Raw genomic sequence first — 27,657 nt, 5'->3', positions numbered from 1 at the left:
CGCGCCGAGCGCGTGCGCGGCCGCTCCGCTCTATCCCGCGGACTCTATGGTCGGGAGGCTGTTCCGCCTCGCCGGCACCACGTGGGTGTCACCGCGGCTGCACCGGGACTGCAGCGAGGCGACACCGGGGGAACAGCGACGTCCAGCGACAGCCCCGCCCCGCCCGGGCTGCAGCGGGGGGAAAGTCCGCCCCTCCCGCTGCCGGTGTAGGAACCGGCTCGGGGCAGCGGGGTCGGTGAGGCCGCCCTCGGAGCGGTATCACCGAGCGGCAGGCGAGCACGGGGGCTCGGCCACTAGGAGAAGGCGGTAGGGCCGAGCCTGGTGGCAGGCAGCCGTCCGGGACACCGGTGGGTCCGGGACACCCAGCCCCGCCCCGGTCCCGCAGGGTGCCCGCAGTGCGCATGCTCCGGGCGGGCCGGTGCTGCAGCGCCCCCTGCTGGCGGGGAGGAGCGCGGGGGCACCGGGAGCGGCACCGGCCGGACCCGACCCCGCCGGGCCCGGTGTCACCGGGCTGGCACGGAGCCGCAGAGCTCGGGCTCCGAGCCTTCCCGTGCGCCCTCATCGGCCTTAGAGCCGACAGAAACCATGGAGCGAATGATGAGGGACACGGAGGAACATGCAGTGCCATGGCAGGGACGCCTTAAACCGTCCCAGGCTGCTCCAGCCCTGCCTTGGGCACTGCCAGGGATCCCAGCTGCGCTGGGAATTCCATCCCAGCCCCTCCCCACCGTCACAGGGAGGAATTCCTTCCCAAAACCCCATCCAACCCTAACCCCTGGCAGTGTGAAGCCATTCCCTGTGTGCTGTCCCTCCATCCCTTGTCCGAAATCTCTCTTCCCGTATTTCTTGTTGGGTCCCTTCAGGTCCCGAAGGCCACAATGAGCTCGCCCCAAAACTTCTTCTTCTCCAGGCTGGACAATCCCAATTCTGTCCCTGGCAGATCCCAAATTCCCAGCGCATTCCCCGGCTGCCCAGGTGAGGCAGGGACAGGCAGGAGGGCCATGGGGCTGCACCCAGGATGGATTTGGGCCCCGCTCTCCCAACCTGACAGGAGGAATTATCGGCCTTTGGGGTTTCCATAGCAATCTGGGGGATTTTTAACACCAGCCTGGGCTTTTGCCAGCCTATAAGGGAAAACTGGGAAACCTGATGAACATCCCGCTCTTCCTGAGAAACTGTTAATTGCCTTTTTTTATTTAATTAGCACGTGGGGTCGATGGCAAAAAGAGGAAAGTGCTGGAAAACCATTCTTAGTGCAGCGTTTCACCCCAAACACTGGAGTTACCCTGAAATCATCCAGTGCAACTCCTGGCCCTGCACAGACACCCCAACAACCCCACCCTGTCCCAGAGGGTTTTCCAAAGGCTCCTGGAGCTCTGGCAGGGTTGGGAATGTGCTGTTCCCTGGGGAACCTGGGCAGTGCCCAGCACCCTCGGGGGAAAAACCTTCCCTGAGCTCCATCCCAAATGCCCTGAACCTTTCCCTGATCTCCATCCCAACCCCCTGAACCTTTCCCTGATCTCTGTCCCAACCCCCTGAACCTTTCCCTGATCTCCATCCCAAACCCCTGGCACAGCTCCAGCTGTTCCCTGGCTCGTGTTCTTGCTCCCAGAGCAGATCAGAGCTGCCTATCGGGAAAAAGCAGCAAACTGCAATGTATTTATTATTATTATTATTATTATTATTATCGTTATTAGTGCTATTATCGTTATTATATGGAAGGTATTTTTAATAAGCGGTGGGTTCAGTCGCAGAAGGGGGCACAAACACTGACTGGAGAAGGCTCGGGGGTCTTTGGGACGTCGCTGCCACCGAGCGAATTTTGGCCAGGACATCCCCCCTGCCCAGCCCTTCCCCGGGAACCATCCCCATCCCTTCCTCTCCTAGATCCCCCCCAGCGCTCCCCTCCTCACCGGGGTCGCCGGCGGAGCCTCGGGCCGAGCCCACCGGGCCCTGCCGTGCCCCGGGGGCACCCACCTGCCGCCATCTTGGGGGCAGCACCCACCGCCTGCCCACCCGCTCCCGCAGTGCCCGCAGAGCCGCCTCCATCCCCGCCCGCGCCGCTCCCATCCCCGCTCCCACCGCCGTTCCCGCCCCCGGTGCGCCGCCGGTTTGCGGAGCGCGGCCCCTTTAAGACACACCGGGGGAGGCGTGGCCTGGAGGGGCGTGGCCGGTGGAGGGCGTGGCCGGGGAAGCGAGGAGCGCGCGCGCCGATTGGGCGGCGCTCGCGGCGCGGCCCCGCCCTCCCTCCCCCCCCCTCTCCCGGCGCGAGGGCGTCACGTGACCCGGCGGCGGCGCCCGGCGCGGTGGACGCTGGAGGCCCAAGATGGCGGCGGAGCTGGTGGAGGCGAAGGTGAGGGAAGCGGCGCCGCCGCCCCGCCCGCGGGGCCCGGCCGGCACCGGGCGGCTCCCGGCGCGGGGGGACGGCGGGGGGGGCGGCGCTGCGAGCCGCGGGGGCGGCGCTCCGGGGCCGCCCCCCTCGCCTTTTTACCCCAGAGACTGCCCCGCCCCGGCCTCAGGGCCGCAGCCCCCGCCGGACCTCCCCGGGCCGAACCGACCCGCGGTGCTGCCCGCCCTCCTCGGGGCTGCCCCCGCGGCGGGTTTCCCCCGTTAATTCCCGCGATTAAGGATCGCTGGTGCTGCCCCCCGGTCCCGCTGCCCGCTCCGGGGATGGAGCGGCTCGCTGCGGAGCTGTCCGGTGGGACGGGCGCTGCCGGGGGCAGGGGCGGCCCCAGGGCCCCTCTGGGATGGGGTGTGTGTGTGTGGTGGGGGGTGTGAAGCGAATCCACGCTCGGAGTTGTGTTTCCGAGGCGGTTTGTGCCTTGCAGAGCACCGGGAGCTTTTCCCGTTGCCCTCGGGATCCCGGCTCGGTGGGAGCCGGGGGAGCGGCCGGTGCTGAGGGCGGTTCGGGAGCCCCGGCAGCGGCCGGGGAGCGCTCCCTGGAAGCGTTCCCAAGGAAATCCTCCCTGGGAAGCGCTCCCCGCCCGCAGGAGCAGCCCCTCGGCAGGGATGGGGCTGCACGGCCGCAGCAATCCCAGCGGGAGAGGCTTTTTCTTGGGAGGGGGGGCTCTGCAGCCCCCCTGCAATTCCAGAGGAGGGGAACGCGCTTCGCAGGCATCGCGGCGGCCGCAGAGGTTTCTGGTGGGGTCTGAGCCGTCCCACACGAGGGTTCCTGAGAGGAGGAACAGCCGGGAGTGTCGGGAATCTCGGCAAATCCATGTGCTCTCGCTGCTGGCACGGGGCAGCTCGAGGAGCTCGAGCTTTGCTTTGTCTGGGGTTTGTTGTTGTTGTGTCGCTGCTCAAATCTCATCATCCTGCTGGGCCTTCATTCCTTCAAAATGCAAACTCTGCGCTCCAGCTCCACTTTCCAGGCCAGGAGTCCGGGGTGAGGTGTTCCAGGAGGAATTCCTGTGCTCCTGGGATGCCCTGGTACCTCCTGCTGCTGTGTCTTGATGAGTTTTATCTTTCCAAATGCACCTTTTATCCTCAAATCCCTCGGGGACAACAAGACTCTCTCCATTTCCTAGCACAGTTTAATGATCCTGGTGGGATTTCATCAGACTTGATGATCTTGGAGGTCTTTTCCAACCTTAATGACCCTAATTATTTATTTTTTAGTTGAGGAAAACTGAGGCACAAAGTAGATTTCTCCAGGATTTCACAGGTGGTGTCTGGTGGAGCAGCACCATGAATCCAGGGCTCTGAAATTCTGACTTTCTGGCAATTAAACGTCTTTTCTCTCCTCTTTAGTCATCAGTCTTTTTTTCCCCTCATCAGGGATATTTTGGGACTCATCACGACTCCCAGAAGTTCTAACTACAGACAGTGAAATAACAGCTTTTGGGTTTTCTGATTAAATGGCATATGTAAGGGAAAAGGAGAAAATCAAATGGCATTTTCTCTCTCGTTTAATTCCCACACATCCAAAAGTGGCTGTGAAATGTTTCTGGAAACAGTTGTAGCTTTCTTAATTAACAAAAAAAAAAAAAAAATCTGTAGCTGGTTTATTCCAGGAAATGATAAGATTGTTAGATTATCTTTTATGCTTTTTTATTAATTATTAATTCAAGAGTGGGGTAGAGGCTGGGGGAGATCTACTGGATTTTTTGGTGGGGTTTCTTCTTGAATTCCCATATTCCCCACAAACCAGGAAGGCTGTGGAGTGAATATGTGTGGCTGTCTCCTAAATTAATTTCCAGGGCAACTTGAATTTTCCAACCCATGTACTTGAGAAGCTGTTTCTTTGCTATTTCAAGGCCGTTTGGGGTTTAGGGAACTGAAATGCCAACCTGGAGCTGTGGGTTTAAGAGGAGGAATTCCTGATTTCTGATGGGAAGTTGCCTTGCGGCCTTTGACTCTGCTGACAGTTACAGGCCTGCCTTGCCACAGAGAGGGAATTTTGGAAGACTGAGCTGGGTTTTGCTGCTTATCAGACACTGAAGTTGATAACTGCAGTGTGACACCAAGGCAGCTCCTGGCTGGGATCACAGGGAAGTGCTTGGCATTGTTCTCCTGGGAACACTCTGCTCTCTTCAATAATCTGAATATCCTTCCACACTCTAAAATATGTGGGTTTTTTTAAAGATCCTGAAGGGGTTTTCCCATCCAGAAATCCAGGATTGGTGGCCCCAGTTCCCCTCAGCCTACCTGACTCATTTTGATTTCCTTCCCGTGCCTTGCACTGACACCTTTTGGGATGAAGTTTTCCATGTTTCCCTGGGAATTCCGGATGCCTCAGGCTGCTGAAGGAGTTCATGAGCTCTTTCACAAGTGAGGCTGCTTGGTTTAGATCTTTGAGGTCGCTCCTGCTTCCAGCTGAGCTCTCTTGAGGATGTTTAACATCTGTCCAAGTGATTTTTGAGTCATTTGATGACTCTGCTGGTGGTTTTGTCCTTCAGGTGATATTTCAGTGGGTGATCTCTGTGTTTGTGTTGCTCAGACAAGAAATGGGAACCAAAATCAGTTGACAGCAGCGGGCTTGGCCAGGTTTGGGGTCTTTCTTTGAGGGAAAATTTTGAATATCTTGCCTTGTAGTTATAAAGTAACAACTAAACCTTTGCCTTTTATAACTATGAGAACATCTTTTAATTTTTTATCCCCCAGAACATGGTGATGAGTTTCCGAGTCTCAGATCTTCAGATGTTGCTGGGTTTTGTTGGCAGGAGTAAAAGCGGACTAAAACACGAACTAGTGACCCGAGCTTTGCAGCTGGTCCAGTTTGACTGCAGCCCCGAGGTGTTCAAGAAGATCAAGGAGCTCTACGAGACTCGCTACAACAAGAAGGGCTCGGACGTGGCGCAGCCGCCGGCGCCGCACCGCGCCGAGGCCCTGGCCCTGCACTCCTCCTACGACCGCGGCAGCGCCGTGCCTCGCCCCCTGCCCGCCACCAACATCGACTACCCTGCCCTCTATGGCAAATACCTGAACGGACTGGGCAGGTTGCCCCCCAAAGTGGCCAAGCCCGAGGTTCGCTTGGTGAAGTTGCCCTTTTATACCACGCTGGACGAGCTGTTGAAGCCCACAGAGTTAGGTGAGTTTTGGCGGGGTGTGGGTGGGAGTGGGGGTGTTCGTGTTGGTAAATAAGTTGTGTTTTTAAGGGATTTCTAAAGTCGTGGGGTGGGAGAGGCTGATGGATGGGGTGGTGAGACCCCCCCCCCCTCTCTCTCTCTTTCCTTTCTCTCTCTTTCCTTTCTCTCTCTCTCCCTTTCCCTTCTCTCTCTCTCCCTTTCCCTTCTCTCTCTCCCCCTTTCCCTTCTCTCTCTCCCTTCTCTCTCCCTTCTCTCTCCCTTCTCTCTCCCTTCTCTCTCCCTTCTCTCTCCCTTCTCTCTCCCTTCTCTCTCCCTTCTCTCTCCCTTCTCTCTCCCTTCTCTCTCCCTTCTCTCTCCCTTCTCTCTCCCTTCTCTCTCCCTTCTCTCTCCCTTCTCTCTCCCTTCTCTCTCCCTTCTCTCTCCCTTCTCTCTCCCTTCTCTCTCCCTTCTCTCTCCCTTCTCTCTCCCTTCTCTCTCCCTTCTCTCTCCCTTCTCTCTCCCTTCTCTCTCCCTTCTCTCTCCCTTCTCTCTCCCTTCTCTCTCCCTTCTCTCTCCCTTCTCTCTCCCTTCTCTCTCCCTTCTCTCTCCCTTCTCTCTCCCTGTGTCTTTCCCCTATCTCTCTCTTTCCTCTCTCTCTTTCCCCTCTCTCTTTCCTCTCTCTCTCTGTCTTTCCCCTCTCTCCTCTCTTCCTCCTCTCTCTCTCTTTCCCACCCCTCTCTCTTTCCCCATGCTCAGAATTTACAGAGGAATATTTATCTCTGGGCTTGCCAGTGCTTCAAGGTGGCTGACAAAAGAGGGAGAGCAGCTTTTTACAGAAAAGGAGAGTGCTGGGAAAGAGGGAATGGTTTCAAACTAAAAGAGGAGAGATTTAGATGGGATATTGGGGAGCAATTCTTCCCTCTGAGGGTGGGGAGCCCCTGGCACAGGGAAGGAGAAGCTGTGGCTGCCCTGGAAGTGCCCAAGGCCAGGTTGGGGCAGCCTGGGACAGTCCCAGCCTGTGGGATGGAATGGGATGATCCTTCAGGTCCTTCCCAATCCAAATCCTGTGCTCCTGTGATTTTCCTCAGACCTGGAATGTCGTGGTCATTTTGGGATGTGACTTGGAAGCCCACCTTGATTGGTTCCTATGGATTATGAGGTCATATTCTACACTAATGCTGGTTTTCAGCACTAAAAATCCCTGACCTGAAGCATCCTATGGATAAAAGAGGGTGGCAACACCTCAGACTGTATTTTTGACCTTTTTTTGGTGCTTGTCACAGTTATTTGTGTGTGATGCTGTGTGTTTTGAGGGGTAACCAGTAAAACTGGAAGAAGAGCTTTTTCCCTGGGGTGTGGAAACTGATTTTTCTTTATTTTAGTGTTGAGAAACAAAGAATGTTGTTAACTGATCTTAAATAGAATGTTCTGGTAGCAAATTCAGTGTATCCAGAGAAGTTGAGTTCTGCTGAGTGTCCCATAAATTCATGTGGTAATGTCAGAATTCTCTACCAAATGATTCTACAACTTGAGCTGGTTTGGCTTTGCTGAAAAGATATTTGTTGTGGCTTGGAGGGAAAAAAATAGATAAAGATTTGATTGTGCAGAAACAAAAAGATAAAGGTCTAATTAGTCAGATTTTATATAATTTCTTCTTCATTTGAAGGCATAACTGCTGTGACAAAACAGCTGAGTGGTGCCAGAGTCAAGCTCAAACATTATAATAATGTGAGGAATGGTTTGTTTGGTGTTAAATGTGTGTTAGTCAGCAATTCCAATATGGGATTTTGAAGGAAAACAAATTTCCAAGGGGTGGAAGCATCCAGAGAGAGAAGAGGCTGGATACACTCCCTGGGATTACCAGATTTTGTTCCAAGTTGCCATTAAATGTCCCCTGCATCAGCTCAGAGCCGAGGGCTCATTAAATGCAGCCTCTGCCCCTGGTAGGTGACACCTCCCCTGGGCCAGCCAGGTCCCTGCAGGGTTTCTGGCTGATTTTCCCTGCTGGTGGCAGAGGTTTCTGTGGAGCCAGGAGCAGCAGATGTTCAGGTCTCATACCTGACCAAGCTGCACCTCCCAGATTTTGGGTTTCTATTCCAGCAGCAATTTAATTTTTGTATAAAGGAAGAGCGAGCTGATAGAAATGCAAAATAAACCACGAGCAGCTTCTCACTTTTCCTAATCAGGTTTGCTTTGTCTTTGTGTGGCTGAACAATCAGCAGGACTCAGTTTTTATTGGCAGTTTCTTAATCAGAAACATTAAAATTACTTTTTGTTATTGTCCTTGTCAATCATCACTTGCTAAAAATACCTCATGAAATGTTTTATTTTCTGCTGGTTGTTTTTGTCAGGAGATATTTGGGCGGAAACTGGAACTAAACAAAAAGTTCCATAAAGATATCTTAATTCTTACTTTTAAATTTTATTTTTGCAAGTTCCATTTGCATTTTTAAAGCAGAAAAGGGACCAAAGGGGAAGCACCTGGAGTGACTCAAGTTGTCACCAGGTCTTCCAAGAGCTGCTGAGGTTTTATCCTTCCTTCATCTCCTCTTTTTCATACAAAAGTGCATTTTCCTCCTTCTGAAATCCTGTTGGCTTTGAATAACCATGCAATGGAAGTGAGGCAAAGCAAAACACCCAATTCTTGCTATTGGAAATAATTTTTAAAAAGCTGTTTTAGCACTTCCTCTTTGTGTTCCTCCCGTGACTTTCAGCAGCTCAGGGTCTGAACTTTGCTTAGAGACACAAAACTGAAAATAAAACGTGTTTGGAACTGAAAATAAAACGTGTTTGGATTGAAGTACAGGTTGCAACAAAAGTTTCCCATGTCTCAAGCTTCATTTTTCCCCACACTAAATGCACTTGATCTTAAAATTATCAGTGTGCAAAAGGCCCCAGTTAATGCTGGGCTCTCTTAAGCCTCTCTGAGGGTGAGCTGCTGTCCCACCCTCAAGGTCAGGGGGTTTGAAGTCGTGTTTTGTCTCTTCCAGCTGCTTTTTGTGTTGCTTTTTTATTATCTGAGCTAATCTTTTTTGTTGCTGGGGTTGTTTTCTTTCTTTTCCAGAACCCGCCTGCTCAGTCTGGTTGGTTTTGGGCTTTTGTGTCAGGCTCAGGTCTCCTCTTGGGCTTCTTGAGGATGTGGTCACGCTGTGACACCACTGATGTGGTGAGCTGATGGCTCTTGAATTATTTGAGGGGAGTAAAACTAATTTAAAAAAAAAAAAAAAAAAAGAGAAAAAATCAAATCCAAAGCCTTTGCTGGTTGTACTGAACAGTGAGCAAAGCTCTAATCAAAGCAGAATTACCAAAACAGGTGAAAACTGCAATTCTGGGGTGTGGGAGAAAACAAGACCTGGAGATAAACAGAGCATAACAATCACCTCGTGCTCAGAGCTGCTCTTCTCAGTTTGATGGACACTTTTTTCTTCCCTCCTCAGTTCCACAGAATAATGAGAAGCTTCAGGAAAGTCCGTGCATTTTTGCATTAACACCAAGACAAGTGGAGCTGATCAGAAATTCCAGGTACTCCTCACTGGGTATTAACAGTTGAAGAAAATGCAGCTGCATAATTCCATAATTTCTCTGTGTTCCCTGCCTGTGGAAGCTTTTGTTCTCTGCAAGGGAACAGGATTTATGTGAGGACATCAGGCTGCTCCTCATGTACAGCAAAGAGCTTTGGGGGCAGTGGGAGCTGCAAATTCACCCAGCCAGGTCCTTAAGTTTCACTTGTGCTGCTCTAATCTCCCTCTGGAATGGTGCATTTGGGCAGGAAAATCGGGATGAAATCATCGATGACCTAAATTCTCTGCTGAGCTGGTGGTGTGAGTGCCTGCAGCCTTTCCTCTGTGCCAGGTTCAAAAGGCAGAGTGTCAGGCTGTTTGCATCTGAAAGGAAACTTCCTTGGTGGGGAGGAGGCTGCAGGAACTGCCCGAGGAAACATCTTGGATTAGGATTTACCCTGACCTCTGTCAGATGCAACTTTTGAGTCAAACAAAGGCTCTCCTTGGAGGTGGCAGTGCAGGCAGGGAGGTTTCCTCTTGGCTGACCTCCTGCCTTCATGCAGAAGAATTCCTCCAAAAATTCAACATAAAACCTTTGAGTATTTATCTTTATCATAAAATAAAGAGCTGGAGAAAGAATATCTTGGTTATTTTGCCTCCTGGTAAAATATCCTTGTTGTGTTTCCCATTTCTTTCCTGATTCCAGTTAAAATCCTGTCAGGAACAGCCCTGATGGAAGTTGCAATATTCACAGTGGGGCCTTAATATTCAGTCCCTTGGTTTGCATGAAGAGCTTCAGCTGAATAATTAAACACAGAGAGTCTTGAACACTGTCAGGTAAACCTGACCTTAAAACCCAGTTTTTATAAATTCTCACAAATCACCAGAAGGCACCTGAACAGTTTTAAAAACCCAGAGAAAAGCTGTAGGTTGGTGCATTAGGCAAAAAAATAATAATTACAGGACCACTGAAATTTGCAGGGGTGTCCCCAGGACATTCCTCTGGCTGCCCTGGCTGGCTCGAGACCCTGGCAGGGGGCTCAGAGACCTTGGCATGAAGTCAAAAACACCTGTGGCTTCCATTTTAGCCCGTGGAAAAAGCTGCCAAATTTGTGTGAGGAATTACAAACCACAAGGGTTTGAGCAGTGTGGTAGTTGAGTTAACACAGGGCGGAAAAGTAGAATTTTGGGGTTTTTTAGAATGGGGTTCAAGGGGGTACAGGATGGAGGAATTTGGGTGTGTCCTGACCTCCTTCTCCTTTGTCTTGTCCTCCATGTCTTGGTGTGATGGTGACACTTTTCTGTTGGTTTAAGGTAGAGATTCACTGTCTAACATAGAAGATAGGAATTGGTGAAGGAATTGTAAATGTACACACATAATTTTGAGTATATAATGTGGGAGCTGCCCAGGACTCAAGGCCAGACTGCCATGGCTTCTGTACTAGGTGGACCACAGCAGGTCAGAGAAAAATATAGAGATAAGAAGAAACAAACAACCTTGAAAGCACAATTGGATGTATTCCAAACATTTTCTTCAGCTGCCAGGCTAAGGGAACAAGGAATTCACACTGTTGGGGTCTCACCAGCTGACCCTGACACACAGGGGGAATTGTACAATTTAAATAAAGTTCTGTGAGGTAATTTTTTGAAGTTCTATTAAAAAAAAATATATAGGAGGAACTAAAGTTCTTGAATCTGGCAGCTGGTTTGGGTGATTTTTTTTTTTTTTTTTTTAGGTAGGGATTTTTTTTTTTGCATAATTAATTTGAAGTTTTCTGTTCTTTCATTTATCAGGGAATTGCAACCTGGTGTGAAATCGGTTCAGGTGGTGCTCAGGTAGGTCTGGGCAGGGCTCATTGAACATCAGGGGCAGAGCAGGGGAGGAGGGAATGTTCCAGCAAGTTCCAACATGGATTTCATGGCTCCAGAGAGAATTTCCAGTGAACTTTTTGCTCCTGGGCCTCACAGGAGCATCTTAAACTCCACTTTTGAACCTCGAGCAGAAACGGCAGAATCCCACCTGGATGGGCTCTGCTGAGGGAGCGTGGATTGGGATGGGGACGGGGTCTGTGGGAGCTGGGGATGTGCAGAGTGTTGGGATATTATGGGATGTGTTGTTTCTGCCCAGAATCTGCTACACAGACACCAGTTCCCCTCAGGAGGATCAGTACCCTCCCAACATCGCCGTCAAGGTGAACCACAGCTACTGCTCCGTGCCGGTGAGCACTGGGGGATCTGGGGGGAAAATTTGTGAAATATGGAAGGAAATTGCTTTCCTGATGAATGCCACACTATAGAAGTGCACTGCTTGGTTTAAAGCTAATTTTTTTAATGGATTTACCATGTTGTTAATGAACTGTTCTGCATAAAGGCTCGATCCTGTTTACTTTGTGCTCCGGCTGTACTCAGCTCCTTCCCCCCCATCCCTGAGACCTGGGGCTGAGTGGATGTACCTTGAGTGAAAAACATCAATATTTAATCTTCCTGCTCTAGGGCTACTACCCCTCAAACAAACCCGGGGTGGAACCCAAGAGGCCCTGCAGACCCATCAACCTCACCCATCTTATGTACCTGTCGGCGGCCACCAACCGCATCACCGTCACCTGGGGCAACTACGGCAAGGTGAGAGCCCAGGGAGCAGCCAGAGCTGCCCAGGCAGCCCTGCAGAGCAGCCTCCTCATCCTCTCCTCCCTCTCTCCCCAGAGCTACTCGGTGGGGCTGTACCTGGTGCGGCAGATGACCTCAGCAGAGCTGCTGCAGAGGTTGAAAACCATCGGCATCAAACACCCCGAGCTCTGCAAAGCACTGGGTGAGTGGCTCAGGAAGGGCCTTGTCTGCAGCCTGCTGGGGAATAACCGCCACCATGCACACCTCTGCTTCCCTCCAGCTGTATAAAACCCCACTTTTTATCTGAACAGACTTGCTGAGCTGTGTGTGAGCCGTGGGAGGTCACCCCAAAGCCGTGGTTCTGGTGGCTCTGCGGCAGCTCTGTAGTTGGATTTAGGATTTGTGCCGGTGTCGTTGTGACTGGAAGGGCTTCATGCCTTCAGCTGAGTCAGTATGAGCAGCACTGACCCTCGGGATTTCCAAAGGAGATTTCTGGAGCGAGGGATCCTGGTGACAATGTCCTGCTGCCCCAGGACACTGGGACTCCTTGGGGTGGCACTGGGATGTCACCAGCAGCACTTTGATATGCCTTGAGAGCTTCAGAGAAGAGATGGTCCCCAGAGATGCTTATCCCAAACCACTCAGGTAAATCCTCCTGGTATGAGGCTCTTGTAAATTCTCATTACTGGAAATTAGGGGAAATTACTTTTCCAAGGTGGACTCTTGACTTGGAGCTCATGAGTGTGGAAGATTCCCAATTTTTCATGTTGCTGGACAAAACTTTCTCACTGTTTCGCTCTGCGTGGGAGAACTGACCCCATGATCCTGATGGTCTTTAAAACTGTCCAAATCCTGGGAAATTCTTCCCAAGGATAAGAAACTGTCAGGGAATCCCGGGATAGTTTGGGTTGGGAGGACCTTAAAGCTCATCCAGTGCCAGCCCTGCCATGGCAGGGACACCTTCCACTGTCCCAGGCTGCTCCAAGCCCTGTCCATCCTGGCCTTGGACACTTCCAGGGATCCAGGGGCAGCCCCAGCTGCTCTGGGCACCCTGTGCCAGGGCCTGCCCACAGGGAGGAATTTCTCCTGCACATTTTAACCCCAATTTCCCCTCTTCAAGCCATTCCTGCTTCTCCTGTCACTACAGTTCCTAATGAAGAGCCCCTTTCCAGCATCCCTGGAGCCCCTTCAGGGACTGGAATGCTGCTGGGAGGTCTCCACTCCACCTTCTCTTCTCCAGGCTGAACTTCCTCAGCCTGCCAGTCTTGGAGGTGGATGGTAGTTCACAGGGAAGGTGATGATTCCAGGTGTATCCAGCCTGCAGACACCTGGATTTTGGGCAGGGATCAGTTGCATTTGGTGACTTTAAATAAAACCCAATAAGAGCAATGTCTTGTTTCAGCTCCTTTGTGTTTTCATGCTTGGAAGTTGTTTGGATATCCAGAACTGGCCAACCTGAGGAGATCTTAAACTTTGCTTTTCTAGCTTTGGTCTGCTCTGCAAATAATTCCCTGTCACTGAAGCTGCCCTTTGGCTTCAGTCACATCTCACTGCTGACTCATCTTGCTTTGCATAAAATTCTGTAGAACTTAATACAGGAGCATCATCTGAGAACAGATTATGGCTTTGGATCCAAAATCCTGATCTGGACATCCTAGAAAATTCTCCTTTCCGTGTCTCCCAGTAATTGATGCACAGAGAAGGCTCTTACAAAGAACTTCATAAAAAATTAAGCTTGGATGAAAAGGCTCCTAATGTGAGGAAAACAAGCCCAAATCTTGTAATCTCCTGGGAATTTCACATCTGAGAAGTCACTCTCTAATTAAAGCTGGGTGTTGCAGAGCTGCATGTAGCCTCATTGTCTGGAGACATCTTGTTATGATCTGAAAAGGTCAAAAGAAATGCTTGACTTGCTCCAAAGAAAAACGGTGATGGAAGTGTCAGAGGCAGTTGCAGACAGCAACAGTGGGAGCAGCAGCTCCTCCTCAGGACTTGGGGAGCAGTTCAAAGCTCGTTTTGTTGATTTTTGCACCTTGGTGTGGGACCTGCACACGTGGGACCTGCCCATCTGCTGCTTTCTTTGATTTCCCTGCTGCTCCTCTGGGTTTTCCTTTCAGGCTGCAGCAGCAGGGGCAGGATTCCTCCTTTCCTAACATCTGATTCTTCCCAGATCTGTGCTGGATGGCTGCTGTGCCTGGTTTTGCATGGCTGCCTTGCTCTGAGCTGTCTGCCTGGGTACCTCTGGGCCTGTTTGTGGTTCCTGTGGAATGTTCTGGAATAAAGGAGGTGGCCAGCGTAGAGGCCGAGGAGTGGCAGCCCAGCAGTGCTGAGAGGAGGCTTGATAACCTGATGGAAAAGGGATGGGATGTGTTTTCCCTCTCAGTTTGACTCTTTGCTCACTTGTGGGGGGGACTTGCTCTGAACTGGAAGTGCCAGGGGAGAGACATTTCCCCCCATCCTGCTGCCACAGAGCTCAGGAGGGAATTAACCCCTCTGTGCCCAGGCTGGAGCTGAATCCAGGTGCTCCTTCCCTCCCTGGCAGGGAAAATGATCCATACACACCCTGTAAAAAAGACAGCAACACCCCAGGGCTGGGGTGAGCTGCTTCCCCTGTGCTGCACAGTGTTGCCAAGGGCTGAGTTTTGTTAAATGTTGTGTCCTCTGCTCTCCCTGCAGTGAAAGAGAAGCTACGCCTGGACCCCGACAGTGAAATCGCCACCACCGGGGTCCGAGTGTCCCTCATCTGTCCGGTGAGACCCTGCAGGCTTGTCCTGGAATTGGAGTTTGGGTTGGAAGGGAACTTAAAACCATCCAGTGCCATGGGCAGGGACACCTCACACTGCCCCAGGCTGCTCCAGCCTGGCCTTGGGCACTGCCAGGGATCCAGGGGCAGCCACTGCTGCTCTGGGCACCTGTGCCAGGGCCTGCCCACCCTCACAGCCAGGAATTCCTTCCTGGAAGAGAAGGAATTCCCTCCCCCTCTGGCAGTGGGGAGCCATTCCCTGTGTCCTCTCCCTCCATCCCTTGTCCCAAGTCCCTCTCCAGCTCTCCTGGAGCCCCTTTAGGCACTGGAACCCCAACTCTCCCAGTTTGCTCCAGAACCAAGGAGCTCCAGCTCTTTTTTAGTCCGGTTTTGTCAAGAACCCAAACCATACTCCCAGACCAGCTTTGCAAACTCACAAATGTTTTTCTTTCTGAGGGGATCTGGGGGTTCCTTGCCAGGTGTCCTGGCTGATTTTCTGCTCTCTGGTCCCACAGCTGGTGAAGATGCGCCTGTCGGTGCCGTGCCGGGCCGAGACCTGTGCACACCTGCAGTGCTTTGATGCCGTCTTCTACCTACAGATGAATGAGAAAAAGCCCACATGGATGTGCCCTGTGTGTGACAAACCTGCCCCCTACGACCAGCTCATCATTGATGGGTGAGTTTTGCACCTCTCTGCCCTTTCCCCTTCCCCACTGGGTGCAGCATCCAGCTCTTGGCTGAAGTTCGCTTTGAGACTGTTGAAAGTTTATTCTGTTGGTGCATAATATTCTGGTTTCAGTGTTTAGGTGTGTTAGAGCAAGTGGGAATGTGCTGGGAGGGAACAGGCTTGTGGTGCAGCATTTTTGGGGTGAGTTTGGAAGCAGCTTTGTGCCCCCAAATGCTGGGAGCCTTCTGTGGACTGGGACCACCGACATCCTCGTGGTGCTGGCCAAGGACTGGTGGAACAGCACACGTGGTTCCTGCCTGCTGGGAAATGATCTCCACCCTCATGGCTGTGTGAGTGGCCTCCACTGCAGGTTCCCTCAAGAGCAGGGAGAGTTTGGAGTGATGTTTGAGGTGGCTCCAGCTCCCCTGGCACAGGGAAGTGAGCAGACCAGTCTGTTCCCTGCCTCACCGAGGCTTTCTGGAGCGTCGCTGCCTTTGTGAGCCCTGGGCAGATCCAGGAGCTGTGGCTTTCCAGGCAGCCCTGGAGCCAGCCTCAGCACAGATAACCTGTTTGCTTTGTCCCCTGGCCAACCCTGACAGGAAAATCCAGTTCCTTGGAGATCTCTGACAGGGGGAGATGAAGGGGAAGCTGTGAGAGGTGGGATTGTGGAACCCCCACGGGTCAGCCATGCCCATGTCCTGCACGAGGAGCAGCAGGATGTCCCTGGGGAAGGCTCAGCAGATTTTATCCCTGCTCAGGGCTGGGTTTGATGCCAGTTCTGTTGGGTGAAGTCCTTCCCAGATTCCCTGGAAGTGAGAGAGGGAAGCTGGCACTCAGCTGGGTGCTGGGAGTCAAGAAAGAGCTGGAGGCTCCCGAGCAGGAAGGGAGGTGGTTGGTCAGGTCTGGGATCCTCAGGGCCTTGTCAGCTTTTTGGGAGCTGCAGCTTGGTGGTTGCTGTGCTGCTGATGGGATTGGCTGTGGGAACAATTCCTACAGGAGCTGAGCAAAGCTGAGACTCTCCCAGTGGGGTGCCACAAAGTTTTCCTGACCATGGAAGTCTTTCCACTAGGAGTTCTCCTTCCTCCTGAAGGAAAGTGCTCAAGTCCAGGAGGGAGTGAGGCCTGGCAGAGCAGCATTTCCAAATAAACATCCCAGGCAAACGGTGGGACAAGGGGAATAAAGCAAGTCCCCAGTTTCTCTGGATCAGGGCCTCATTCCAGGTGTATTTTCATGGTGTTCCTGATGCAGGAATGTTGTTCTGGTGGTTATTGTGGAGATTTGGGAAATAAAACTAGGAAGGAAGGGAAGTGCTGCTTGTTGGATTGCTGGGTTCCTGATGCCAGAGGATACCTCACCTTTTGCTAAAGCCTTGCTGGGAATGTCCCTGGGAATGTCCCATGGGATGGGGCAGCAGCCGCCTGCCTGGAAGCAGTGCCTGGGAAACTGGGTGAAGAGGCAAAACTCTCTTTAATTGCAGCTAATTAAGCTGGTAGTTGATGATTTGGGTGCATGGACAGGAAGGGCTGGGATGGATTTGCACCATCAGAACCTGCACTGGTTTTATGGGGAATAAAGTCCATGACTCCAAGGGCTCTGAGCTCAGGAGCCAGGACCAGATTCCTTTCGGATCCAGGGTCACTGCACACACCCTGCTGATTGCCAGGGGTGTGACAGCTCCTCCTGTCCCCTCTGCAGGCTCCTGTCCAAGATCCTGACAGAATGTGAAGATGCAGATGAGATCGAGTACCTGGTGGATGGCTCCTGGTGCCCCATCCGAGCCGAGAAGGAGCGGAGCTGCAGCCCTCAGTGTCCAATCCTGGTTCTAGGTGAGTGTTCCTGGGGAAAAAAAGGGCTGGAAACCCCTGGGGGAAGTCACAGAATTCCAGAATGGTTTGTGTTGGAAGGGACCTGCAGGATCATCCAGTCCCACCCCCTGCTGTGGGCAGGGACACCTTCCACTAGCTCAGGTTGCTCCAAGCCCTGTCCAGCCTGGCCTTGGACACTTCCAGGAATCCAGGGGCAGCCACAGCTGCTCTGGGCACCCTCACAAGGAAGAATTTCTCCCCAATATTTCCTCTGGCTGTTGAAGCCATTCCTTGTGTCCTGTCCCTCCATCCCTTGTCCAAAGTCCCTTTCCAGCTCTCCTGGAGCCCCTTTAGACTCTGGAAGTGGCTCTGAAACCTCCCTGGAGCCTTCCCTTGTCCAGGCTGACCAGCCAGGAGTGTTGGATCCTTCCCTGAGCTGGACAGGACTGGTTTGAGCTCCTCCTCCTCCCCGTGCCAGGTTCCTCGGACGTGAACGGGCTCCTGGCCACTCCCAACGGCACCGGCGAGAACGGCAAAGCCCCGGCGGATGTTGTGGATTTAACACTGGACAGCTCATCCTCGGAGGAGGACGAGGAGGAGGACGAGGAGGAGGATGATGATGACGAGGGACCCCAGCCCAAACGACGCTGCTCTTACGAGAAAGGTTTAGTCTCTGCCTGCTGACTGCAGCCACGGCTCAGAATTCCCAACGGACAGACTTGAATACTCTGGTGCTTATTAAACTGGAGGAGGGGGAGAACGTCCTCTCCCACCTCATCTCCCTCCCTCCCTCATCTCCTGTGACTTTCCTATTCCAAATTACTCATTAAAACGAGAGAAAAAAAGAAAAAAAAAAACACAAAAAAAAAACAAAAAAACAAAAAACGACACAAACAAAACAAAAAATACAAAAACCATTGAGCTGCTTCTTGGTTGGAAAACGACCCCACTCAGAGCCTGACCCTGAACTGGAGCCTGAAGTAAAGAAAGTGTCTTAAGCCAGGCAGGATCCTCCCTCACCTGGATCCCGGGATCGGGGGAGCTCCCCTGCACACCTCCAGGACACCCACCCCTGCATCTCCAAAGCCGTGTGCAGTTTGATCCTCTTGTTAATTAACCATTCCTTAATTAATCTAAAGGTTTTGCTGGACGTGTGAGTCCGGGGCGGGGGCGGGAGGGGGGGAGCGGGGAGGGCTCTGGGAGGGGGTTGTATAACCCAGAGAGGATAGAGGGGGGGGTTTGTAGGGGTGGGACTGGGGGCATGGGGTGCCAGGGGTGAGATGTCCGGTTGGAAGTGGCACTGTTCTAGCTCGGAGCTCCAGCAGCTCTGCACCTCATGTAAAGAGACACGTTTGGAATTTTAACCTAATCCCAAGGGAAGTGTAGAGATTTGTGCAGTAGTGACTCGTTTTAGTTGAGCAGAAGCCATGGGGGGAGTGGGGGGGTGGGGGTGGGGGGGGCTCGAACCACAGATCTGTTGTATTTTTGAAGTGCAATAACTTTGGTGTTTTTGAAGACTGACAAGGGCTGCGCATTCCCTTTTCGTTGAGGTTGGTTCTGGAGGCGGCGGCCGTGACCTGCAGGACACCCCCAGGCCTGGGGACACCCCCAGTGACCTGCAGGACACCCCCAGGCCTGGGGATGGGGACAGTGACCTGCAGGACACCCCCAGGCCTGGGGACAGTGCTGTGACCTGCAGGCCACCCCCACACCTGGGCACACCTGGCACCACGAAGCAGGAGCAGGGCAAGGGGGTCCTTCCAGAAAATGCCGGGTGGGGGAATCTCAGTTTTTAGCCAACTACCTCGGTAACTCCAATTCAGGTTTCTTTGAGTCCCGAGCCCGTCCCGGGCGGGTGCGAGGGCGGGGCCCGGGCGCTGCCGCCGCTCCGGCCCCTCCACTTCTCTGTCCCAGCCTTTGGCCCCAGAGCCAAAGCTCCTCCTGTGCTCTTTGGTGGCAAAACGTTGTTGCTTTTGAGTTTGCGAAGCGTCACCTTTTTGACTTTGTCTTGGAGAGTTTCTGTCCCGGCCTCTGCCGTCAGCTCTGCTGTTCCCACTGGCTCCTCCCGGCTCTGGTTTGCTCTGGACCTCGCTGGCTTTTCCCCCTGCAGCTCAGGAGAACCCCGGGAGGGAGCTGGCCCTGCCCCTGGGCTGGGTGAGGAGCAGGGGGATGTCCCTGTGCCCGGTGCTGGCCTGAGACCCCCGAGGGTCTTGGTGTTGCTGGGCACTGCCAGACCCCAAACCCTCCATCTCCCCTTTATCCCTGCCCTCAGGGTACCCCAAACCCTCCATCTCCCCTTTATCCCTGCCCTCAGGGTACCCCAAACCCTCCATCTCCCCTTTATCCCTGCCCTCAGGACACCCCAAACCCTCCCTCCTCCCCTCAGCCCCTGCTCTGGGCACCCCAAACCCTCCATCCCTCACCCCAGCAGCCGGGGGGGCTCAGACAGGGGGGTGTTGGTGCCTTTCCCAGCACTTCCCCCTCACTCCAGAAAATTCCACATGTGACCAATCCCACCTGGAGGGAAAAGCCCCCGAGGTCCAGCCAGAGCTGCCCTAAATCCTCGTTGGCCACTTGCCCAAAAGCAAAGACCCCTCTCCACAGTGAGGAGGGGTCCCCTGCCAGCTTGGGGGGCTCCTCTCCCAAACCCCCATCTCCCAAATGAGGTGGGGGTCCCTGAGCCCCTGTGGGAGGGGGATTCTCCCCTTCCTGCCTGGCTGGGTTTTGTCTGCAGGCCTGGAATGTGAAGGGGGTGGGGATGAGACCCCCCCCTGTTTCCCCCAGGTCTGGCAGGAGAGACCCGGAGCAGCTCCTGCTCCCTCTCCCACAGGGACACCTGCACTCGTTGGCCCCAGGCTTTGCTTTTCCTTCTCTTTCCTGGCTGTAAGCAATATGTTTTCAGGTTGAAACGGGGGTGGGGGTGGGAAAAGGGGGATGAAAACAACTGACAAAAACCCGGGTAGAGCTCCCAAATTAGTTTTACTGTACAAAGTTCTGTGCTCGCGGCCCTGGCTGCACAGTAGCTTTAGAGTCCAGTTGTTTTCCTAATATTTTTATTCTAATTTAATTGCTTTTAAATTTTCCAGGCCAAGCAACTGTTTGGAAACACCATGCTTGTTTTAGTGCTTTCTGTTGGAGTTGGCCAGCTCTTCCTGTACATATGTTGGTTTTTTTTTTCTTATATCCTGTTTTTTTTTCTTCTTTGTTTTGTAAAGAGAAGAGAAAAAAAAAAAAAAAAAAAAAGAAAATTATTTTTCTTTCCCTCAGTACACATTCTTCAAATTATAGTGTTTGTTAAATAAAATGAAAGATTTACATTTAATTCTGTGTCGGCTTGTTGGGATTTCTCACCTCAGAGTCTCCAGGATCTCTTCAGGATTTCCCAGGATCTCACTGGAGGTCTCCAGGATCTTCTCCCGGGGGGTCCCAAGGATCTCACTCAACATCCCCAGAATCTTTCCAGGGAAAATCTTCCCACAGGGCCTCCCCAACCTTCCTGGGGTCACCAGGTGCTTCCCCAGGATCTCACCAGGATCCCCAGGAACTTGCTGGGGTCCCCCAGGATCTCCCCCAGGCTCCTGAGATCTCCAGAGGGTTCCCAGGATCACTCCCAGCTCACCCCCAAATGAGACCAGGGGATTTTCATGCACGGCAGGAGGATCCTGGGGCAATCCCAGGGTCTCCAGCATCACCCCAAACGGAGCCTGGAGGGTTCTGGGGCAACCCCAACCCCCTCCAGCTTCTCCCCCGGGTTTTGGGGGGCAGCCAGACCCCCAGGGCACCCCCCAGCCCCGTCCCCACGGGCACCTCCTCGGTGCCACTTTGAATTCCTCCACCTCCAGCGGATTAATCATTTTATTTATGAGGCTTAAGGGCCCAAATCCCGTTAAAGCCGAGGCTTTGCCAGATAAACAGCCCGCTTTGGGGGCAGCGCGTTTGTGAAAACACAATTAGCAAACCCTGTAATCTGCACTAATTACCGGGCCATGAGCGCCGGCACTTGCCGGCAGCACCTGCACCATGGGGGACACGAGCGGGGACACGAGTGGGGACACGAGTGGGGACACAGCAGCTGCTCCCCGGCGCCCGCCCGGAGCCTCCTTCACCATCGAGTACCTGCTGGGGCGCCGGGGGGACGGGGCCGCCCCCAGCCCGGAGCCCCCCGGCCGGAGCCCCCCGGGCGCCCCCCGGGCCCCGCCGGAGCCCGGGGACAAACCGGCGCAGTCCTACATCGCCCTCATCTCCACCGCCATCCTCTCGTCCCCCGAGAAGAAGCTGCTGCTGTCCGACATCTACCAGTGGATCATGGACAACTACCCCTACTTCAAGAACAAGGTGAGGGACGGGTTGTGGGGATGGGGTGGGAGCGTTTCCTGGGAATTTCCCCCCATTTTCAGGGTTTGGGGTAAGCGGTGCTGCTGTGGGGTGTGTGAGGGATGGGTTTTGGGGCTGGGGTGGGAGCATTTCCTGGGAATTTTCCCCAATTTCCAGGGTTTGGGGTAAGCGGTGCTGCTGTGGGGTGTGTGAGGGATGGGTTGTGGGGTTGGGTCAGGAGCGTTTCCTGGGAATTTCCCCCATTTCCCGGGTTTGGGGTGAGCAGTGCTGCTGTGGGGTGTGTGAGGGATGGGTTTTGGGGCTGGGTCGGGAGCATTTCCTGTGAATTTCCCCCCAATTCCTGGGTTTAGGGTGAGCAGTGCTGCTGTGGGGACTGGGCTGGGGAGCTGACCCGGCTCCGCTGAGCCCGGTCTGTGAGGAGATCCACCGGGAGATCCATCGGTGCCGTCCAGAGCTCGGGGCTGCCGGGGTCGGTCTCTCCGGGCTCGTTTCGGAGCCTGCCGCTGTTGGCTGACCCCAATCCCCAGGGGGAACGCCGGTGCCTGTGGCCGGATCCCGGGCCGGCTTCTGCAGGGAGCGGGGTGGGCACCGTGGGGCCGGGGGGCTCGGCCTGAGTGACCCTTCTGGCCTGAGGGACCCCTTTGGGCTGAGTGACCCCTTTGGGCCTGAGTGACCCCTCTGGCCTGAGTGACCCCTTTGGGCTGAGTGACCCCCATGGGCCTGGCAACCCCTCTGGGCCTGAGTGACCCCTCTGGCCTGAGTGACCCCTATGGGCTGAGTGACCCCTCTGGCCTGGAAACCCCTCTGGGCCTGAGTGACCCCTCTGGCCTGAGTGACCCCTTTGGGCCTGAGTGACCCCTATGGGCTGAGTGACCCCTCCAGGCCTGAGTGACCCCTCTGGGCCTGAATGACCCCTCTGGCCTGACCGACCCCTTTGGGCCTGAGTGACCCCTCTGGTCTGACTGACCCCTATGGGCTGAGTGACCCCCATGGGCCTGGCAACCCCTTTGGGCCTGAGTGACCCCTTTGGGCCTGAGTGACCCCTCTGGCCTGAGTGACCCCTTTGGGCCTGAGTGACCCCTTTAGGCCTGAGTGACCCCTTTGGGCCTGAGTGACCCCTCCAGGCCTGGAAACCCCTTTGGGCCTGAGTGACCCCTCTGGCCTGAGTGACCCCTTTGGGCCTGAGTGACCCCTCTGGCCACAGGAGAAGAGCTGGCGCAACAGCGTCCGCCACAACCTGTCCCTTAACGAGTGCTTCGTCAAGGCCGGGCGCAGCGACAACGGCAAAGGCCACTTCTGGGCCATCCACCCCGCCAACCTGGAGGACTTCGCCAAGGGCGACTACCACCGGCGGCGGGCCCGGCGCCGCGTCCGCAGGTCAGGGGGCCGGGGGGCCCTGGGGTCTCTGGGGGCTCAGGGGGGCTGAGGGGCTCTGAGGGACGGGGGGGCTCTGGGGTCTCTGGGGGCTCAGGGTGACTCTGGGGGCTGGGGGGTTCTGGAGGCCTAGGGCAGCTCTGGGGGGCTAAGGGGCTCTGAGGGACGGGGGCCTCTGGGGGCCCAGGGCGGCTCTGGGGGGCTGAGGGGCTCTGAGGGACGGGGGCCTCTGGGGGCCCAGGGTGGCTCTGGGGGTTCAGAGGGCTGTGGGGGCTCAGGGTGGCTCTGGGGGCTGGGGGGTTCTGGGGGCCTGGGGGGTTCAGGGTGGCTCAGGGTTAGGCAGGGTGGTCTGAGGGCTGGGGGGCTCTGGGGGCCCAGGGTGGCTCTGGAGGCTGGGGGGCTCTGGGGGCCTAGGGGGGCTTTGGGGGGACTGAGGGGCTCTGGGGGGCTCTGGGGCACCAGGGTGGCTCTGGGGGGCTCAGGGGGGCTCTGAGGGCCTGGGGGCTCTGTGGGGGCTCTGGAGGACCAGGTGGCTCTGGGGGCCGGGGGGCTCAGAGGGCTCGGGGGGCTCAGAGGGCTTGGGGGGCTCAGAGGGCTCAGAGGGCTCGGGGGGCCCGGGGGGCTCTGGGGTGCCAGGTGGCTCTGGGGGCTCAGAGGGCTGTGGGGGCTCAGGGTGGCTCTGGGGGGCTCAGAGGGCTGTGGGGGCTCAGGGTGGCTCTAGGGGCCGGGGGGCCTGGGGGGCTCTGGGGGCCGGGGGGCTCTGGGGGTCACCGAGGAGGGGGTTTGGATCCCGGCGCTCACCCCCTGCTCCGTTTCCCCTGGCAGGGTGAACGTCAGCTACTTCCACCCCTACGCCCTGTACGGCCTCGGCTGCTGCTGCCCCTGCTGCCCCCCGGGCCCCCCCGGGCCCCCCCTGGCGCTGCCCAGGCTCCCCCCCCAGTGCCCCCTGCCCGAGCGGCCGCGCTGGGGCTGGGGGCGGCTCCCGCTGCCCCGGGGCTCCGCGCCCCTCCTGCCCCGGACCCCCTTCTTGTGACCCCCCCCCACCCACCCCAGGGACCGTGGGGACAGCTCTGGGTGTGGCAGCCGCTCCGGGTGTCCCCTCCTTCCCCCAGGGCTCACCCCTGCGTGTGTCCCCTGTCACCAGCCTCATTCCCGGGGTCCCCCATCCCGTGTCCCCCCCACCATCCTCCCCCGTGCTGTCACCCCACAGGACACCCCACAATGACACCCGGCGTCCCCTCACTGAGAGGGGACACTGAGGACCCCCCACCCTCCGCCTTCACTACCTAACAGGACCTTCCCATTAGGGGAAACTGAGGCACGGCCCAAATTTGGACTGATCCTCCCCCCTACAAACCCCCCTGGACACCCCAAACCGGGGTCCCCCAATCCCCCCCACACACCCCACCCCCCGCACACCCAGGCACATATGGGGCTTAAACCCTGCAGCGGCTGCTCCTGCCCTAATTATTATTCCCTTACTAATTGTCCCTGACGCCTCTAATGAAAATCGCGGCTCCCAGGTGTTAAGTGGCATTAGGGCGTCTCGCTAAGAAAGACGACTCGGCCATAAATCCCGGGATAAACCCCCAAAGCCCCGCTCGCGGCCCGAACAAGGCAGATTATGACACAAATTAATCCCCCCCCCCCTTCCCCAACCTCGGCCGTGCCCTTTTGGGGGGGCTGCCCTGGGGGGGGGGGGGGGGGCGTCGGGCTGGCTGCTGCCCCCACGGGCACAGCGCGGTTTGGGGCATTTTTGGGTTTGTTTTTTTTTTTTTTTTTTAGGGCATTTTTGGGGTGTGGGGTCACCCGTGCCTTGTCCCGGTTTGAGGTGGTCACCCCGGTTTAAGGGGGGGGTTTAGGGAGGTGGGGGGGGGACACCCCAAATGTGTCCCCGGAGGCTCCTTAAACCGCGGCCATCTGTCCCCAAACGCGATTAGGGTCCCCTAAGCCCCCCTCAGCCCCCACCCCAAACGGCTTAATGGGGCCGGGGGCACTGGGGGGGGCACTGGGGGGGGGCACTGGGCGGACTGGGGGTGGGACCCCCCCCTTTGCTCTTATTCTGTAAGGGGGGGAGGGGGGGCGGGCTTTGTGCCCTTTGGGGAAACTGAGGCACGGCCACTGGTTGAGTCAGAGCCCCCGCCCCACCCCCTCCCCGCAGCAGCCCTGGGCACCCCAAAATTGGGGAGAATCCCCTAAAAATCCCCTGTGCAGTCCTGGACCCCCCGAAATAGGGGGAACCCCCCCCCCCAAAAAAAAAAAACCTCTACAATCCTGGACCCCTCCCCGAAATAGGGGAAATCCCCCAAAATATCCCCCCACAACCCTGGAAACCCCCAAAACAGGGAGAGCCCCCCTAAAAAAATCCCCTTTGCAGCCCTGGAAATCCCCAAAATAGAGGAAATCCCCCCAAAATCACCCCAAAACCCCAGGGAACCGCCAGCCCCTGCCCTGCTCCCCCCGCCCGGGGCTCTCCAACCCCAAAACCAGCAAAAAAAAAACCCCAAAATCATTAAAACCCCACCAAACCCCCCCCAAAAAAATTAGGGGGACACCCCAAAAAAAGAGCCGGTGCCCCTCATCTTTTCCTCCCCCAAAAAATCCAGCGGGCTCCGGGTGTATTTTTAATATATAGTTTATTTCTCTCTTTTTTTTTTTTATTTTAAAGCCCCCCCCAAAGTGCAATTTTTATTATTTTAATTTTTTTTGTCGTTTTTCGTCATAGTTTTTATTTTTTTTTTCCTCATCTCCCCCCACTTTATAAAGAACTATCAAAGTTACAATCTATGGAATGTCTTTTCTGTGCTTTATTTAATTTTTTTTAAATATATTTCTTTTTTTTCTCTCTCTCTCTCTCTCTCTCTTCCTTTCCTCGCTCCTTTTCCTCCCTGCCCCCACCCCCGAGAAAATCCTCACCAAAAAAAAAAAAAACCAAAAAAAAACTGGAAAAAAACACATAAAAACCGCTGCAACCTTTGCGAGTGCTTGAAGATAAAGAATCTCTTTAATAGATTATATAGAAAGACGCAGGAAAAAAAAAAACCAAAAAAAAAAAAAAAACCAAAAAAAAAGGGAAAAAAATGAAAATAAAATTAATATTTATAATAAAGTGGCCCCACCTCGAGCATCCTTTGGGGTCCCCGGCCGAGCTCGGTGTCCCCCCCGTCCCTGGGACATTTCAGCTCTTGCTGTGTATATATATATATATATATATATAGATAATAGATAGATAGATAATTTTATTATATAAAACACAATTTAATGCAGCATTTTGCCCCCTCCCCGCCCCAAAATTTCCATCCCGTTTTGCTCTTTTTATTTTGTTTCTCTTGATTGAAATTTATTTTTTTTTTCCTTGTCGTGGATCCAAAAAAAAAAAAAAAAAAAAATTAGAAAATTTAGAGAGAGAAATTCAGGGGGTTTTGGTCTTGATTTATTATTAAATTGTTAAATTTGAGGGGGGGGGATTGGGGCTGGGGAGGCTCTAAAGAGGGGGGGGATGAAGGAGAATTTTGGGGTGGGGAGGGGGAATCAGCCCTTTTCTGTGGAAAAATGAGAAATGAAACCCCCCCTGCTCAGTGTGGGGGGCAGGAACCCCCCAGAGCCGATTTTGGGGGGGAAAAAAAAAACCCAAATTTGTCCCAGCCCAGCAGGAGGTGCAGCCCAGACCCCAAAGCCAGGATTAAACCCCCAAAACCTGAATTAATCCCCCAAATTTGGGCTGAGCCCCCCCCAAACCTGAATTAATCCCCCAAAATTGGGCTGAGCCCCCCCCAAACCTGAATTAATCCCCCAAAATTGGGCTGAGCCCCCCTAAAACCTGAATTAATCCCCCAAATTTGGGCTGAACCCCCAAAACCTGAATTAATCCCCCAAATTTGGGCTGAGTCCCCCTAAAACCTGAATTAATCCCCCAAATTTGGGCTGAGCCCCCCTAAAACCTGAATTAATCCCCCAAAATTGGGCTGAGTCCCCCTAAACCTGAATTAATCCCCCAAATTTGGGCTGAGCCCCCCTAAAACTTGAATTAATCCCCCAAAATTGGGCTGAGCCCCCCTAAACCTGGATTAACTCCCCCAAAATTGGGCTGAGCCCCCCCAAAACCTGAATTAATCCCCCAAAATTGGGCTGAGCCCCCCCAAAACCTGAATTAATCCCCCAAAATTGGGCTGAGCCCCCACAGGGGGAGGTGGGATGGGGGAAGGAAAGGAGGGGAGGGGACAAACAAATTTTTTCCTCTTTTAAATCACAAAAATCCTTTTTCCCCCCCTCCTTATTTCCCCTTGCCCCTGCTTGGCTTTGATCCAAATTTTATTATTTAATCATCGATTATTATTATTATTATTAATAACTTTTATTATTATTCCTCTCTCTCTTCCCACCGTAACTCAGCACTTTCTTTGGCAACACTTTCATCCTAACCTGGATTGGAAAAAAAAAAAAAAAACAACAAAAAACCTCAAATTAAATTAAAATTAATCAGAATAAAGACAAAAATCTCGATGCTGAGCTACGGGAGGGGATTTTGGGGTGGGGGGTTTTAAGGCGACGGGACAGGGAAAATCCTGGGGGATTTGGGGGGGATTTGGAGCTTTTTTTTTTTTGCTTTTTCTTGATTTCTTTTTAGTGCAAACTTCACTTTGTGCTAAAGTGTTGCCAGTGAGGGGGGACAGGGAGGGGACGGGGGGGACACGGGGACATCACCGGGGGAATCCTGAGTCTGCTCCTCTCTCCTCTTCCTCCTTTGTGCTCTTTTTCCTTTGTATTTTTCCTTTTTTCCTTCTCTTTCCCTGTTTTTCTCCTCTTGCCCACCCCCCACCAATTTATTCCTTCTTTTCTCATTTCCCCCCCTCTTTTTTTCCTTCTTTCATTTCTCATTTTTCCTTCTCCCCCCCCTTTCTTTCCCTTATTTTCCCTCTTTTATTTCTCCCCTCCAATTTCCTTTTCCCCCCTTTTTTCCTCCTTTTTATTTTTTTATCATTCCCCCCCTTTTTTTCCCTATTTTTTTTTTTTTCCTTCCCCCCCTTTCTCTGCACACCTGGAACCCCCTCCTGGTGCTGCTTCCCCAGAGCCCCCAAAATTCCTTCAGGATTGGGAAGGGGGAAGGAAAAGCAGCAGC

General features: G+C 54.1%; 2 protein-coding genes and 1 long non-coding RNA gene across 3 annotated transcripts; 2 read left to right on the top strand and 1 right to left on the bottom strand.

Annotated features, from left to right (window-relative positions):
• The first annotated feature begins 2,244 nt into the window (after nt 1–2,244).
• On the top strand, nt 2,245–17,618 carry PIAS4 (protein inhibitor of activated STAT 4). Its single transcript, XM_053966083.1, has 11 exons — nt 2,245–2,353; nt 5,104–5,530; nt 8,945–9,029; nt 10,802–10,843; nt 11,136–11,226; nt 11,501–11,629; nt 11,711–11,816; nt 14,291–14,364; nt 14,873–15,033; nt 16,720–16,850; nt 17,308–17,618. The coding sequence occupies exons 1-11, from the start codon at nt 2,327–2,329 to the stop codon at nt 17,511–17,513; spliced, it is 1,479 nt and encodes a 492-aa protein (XP_053822058.1). The 5' UTR covers nt 2,245–2,326; the 3' UTR covers nt 17,514–17,618.
• Nucleotides 17,619–20,651: 3,033 nt separating this feature from the next.
• Nucleotides 20,652–24,307, top strand: LOC128800727 (forkhead box protein L2-like). The gene is made up of 3 exons (XM_053966155.1): nt 20,652–21,164; nt 22,369–22,541; nt 23,364–24,307. The coding sequence occupies exons 1-3, from the start codon at nt 20,850–20,852 to the stop codon at nt 23,569–23,571; spliced, it is 696 nt and encodes a 231-aa protein (XP_053822130.1). The 5' UTR covers nt 20,652–20,849; the 3' UTR covers nt 23,572–24,307.
• Nucleotides 24,308–25,523: 1,216 nt separating this feature from the next.
• On the bottom strand, nt 25,524–27,349 carry LOC128800758 (uncharacterized). The gene is made up of 2 exons (XR_008435043.1): nt 26,684–27,349; nt 25,524–26,642 (listed from the first exon to the last, which is right to left on the bottom strand). It is a non-coding gene; the product is annotated as an uncharacterized LOC128800758 (long non-coding RNA).
• Nucleotides 27,350–27,657: the final 308 nt, after the last annotated feature.

This window comes from Vidua chalybeata, chromosome 27, assembly GCF_026979565.1.
Source record: "Vidua chalybeata isolate OUT-0048 chromosome 27, bVidCha1 merged haplotype, whole genome shotgun sequence".
Taxonomy (NCBI): domain Eukaryota; kingdom Metazoa; phylum Chordata; class Aves; order Passeriformes; family Viduidae; genus Vidua; species Vidua chalybeata.
The sequence above is the reverse complement of the archived record's forward strand: the minus strand, read 5'-3'. Positions and strand labels throughout refer to the sequence as shown.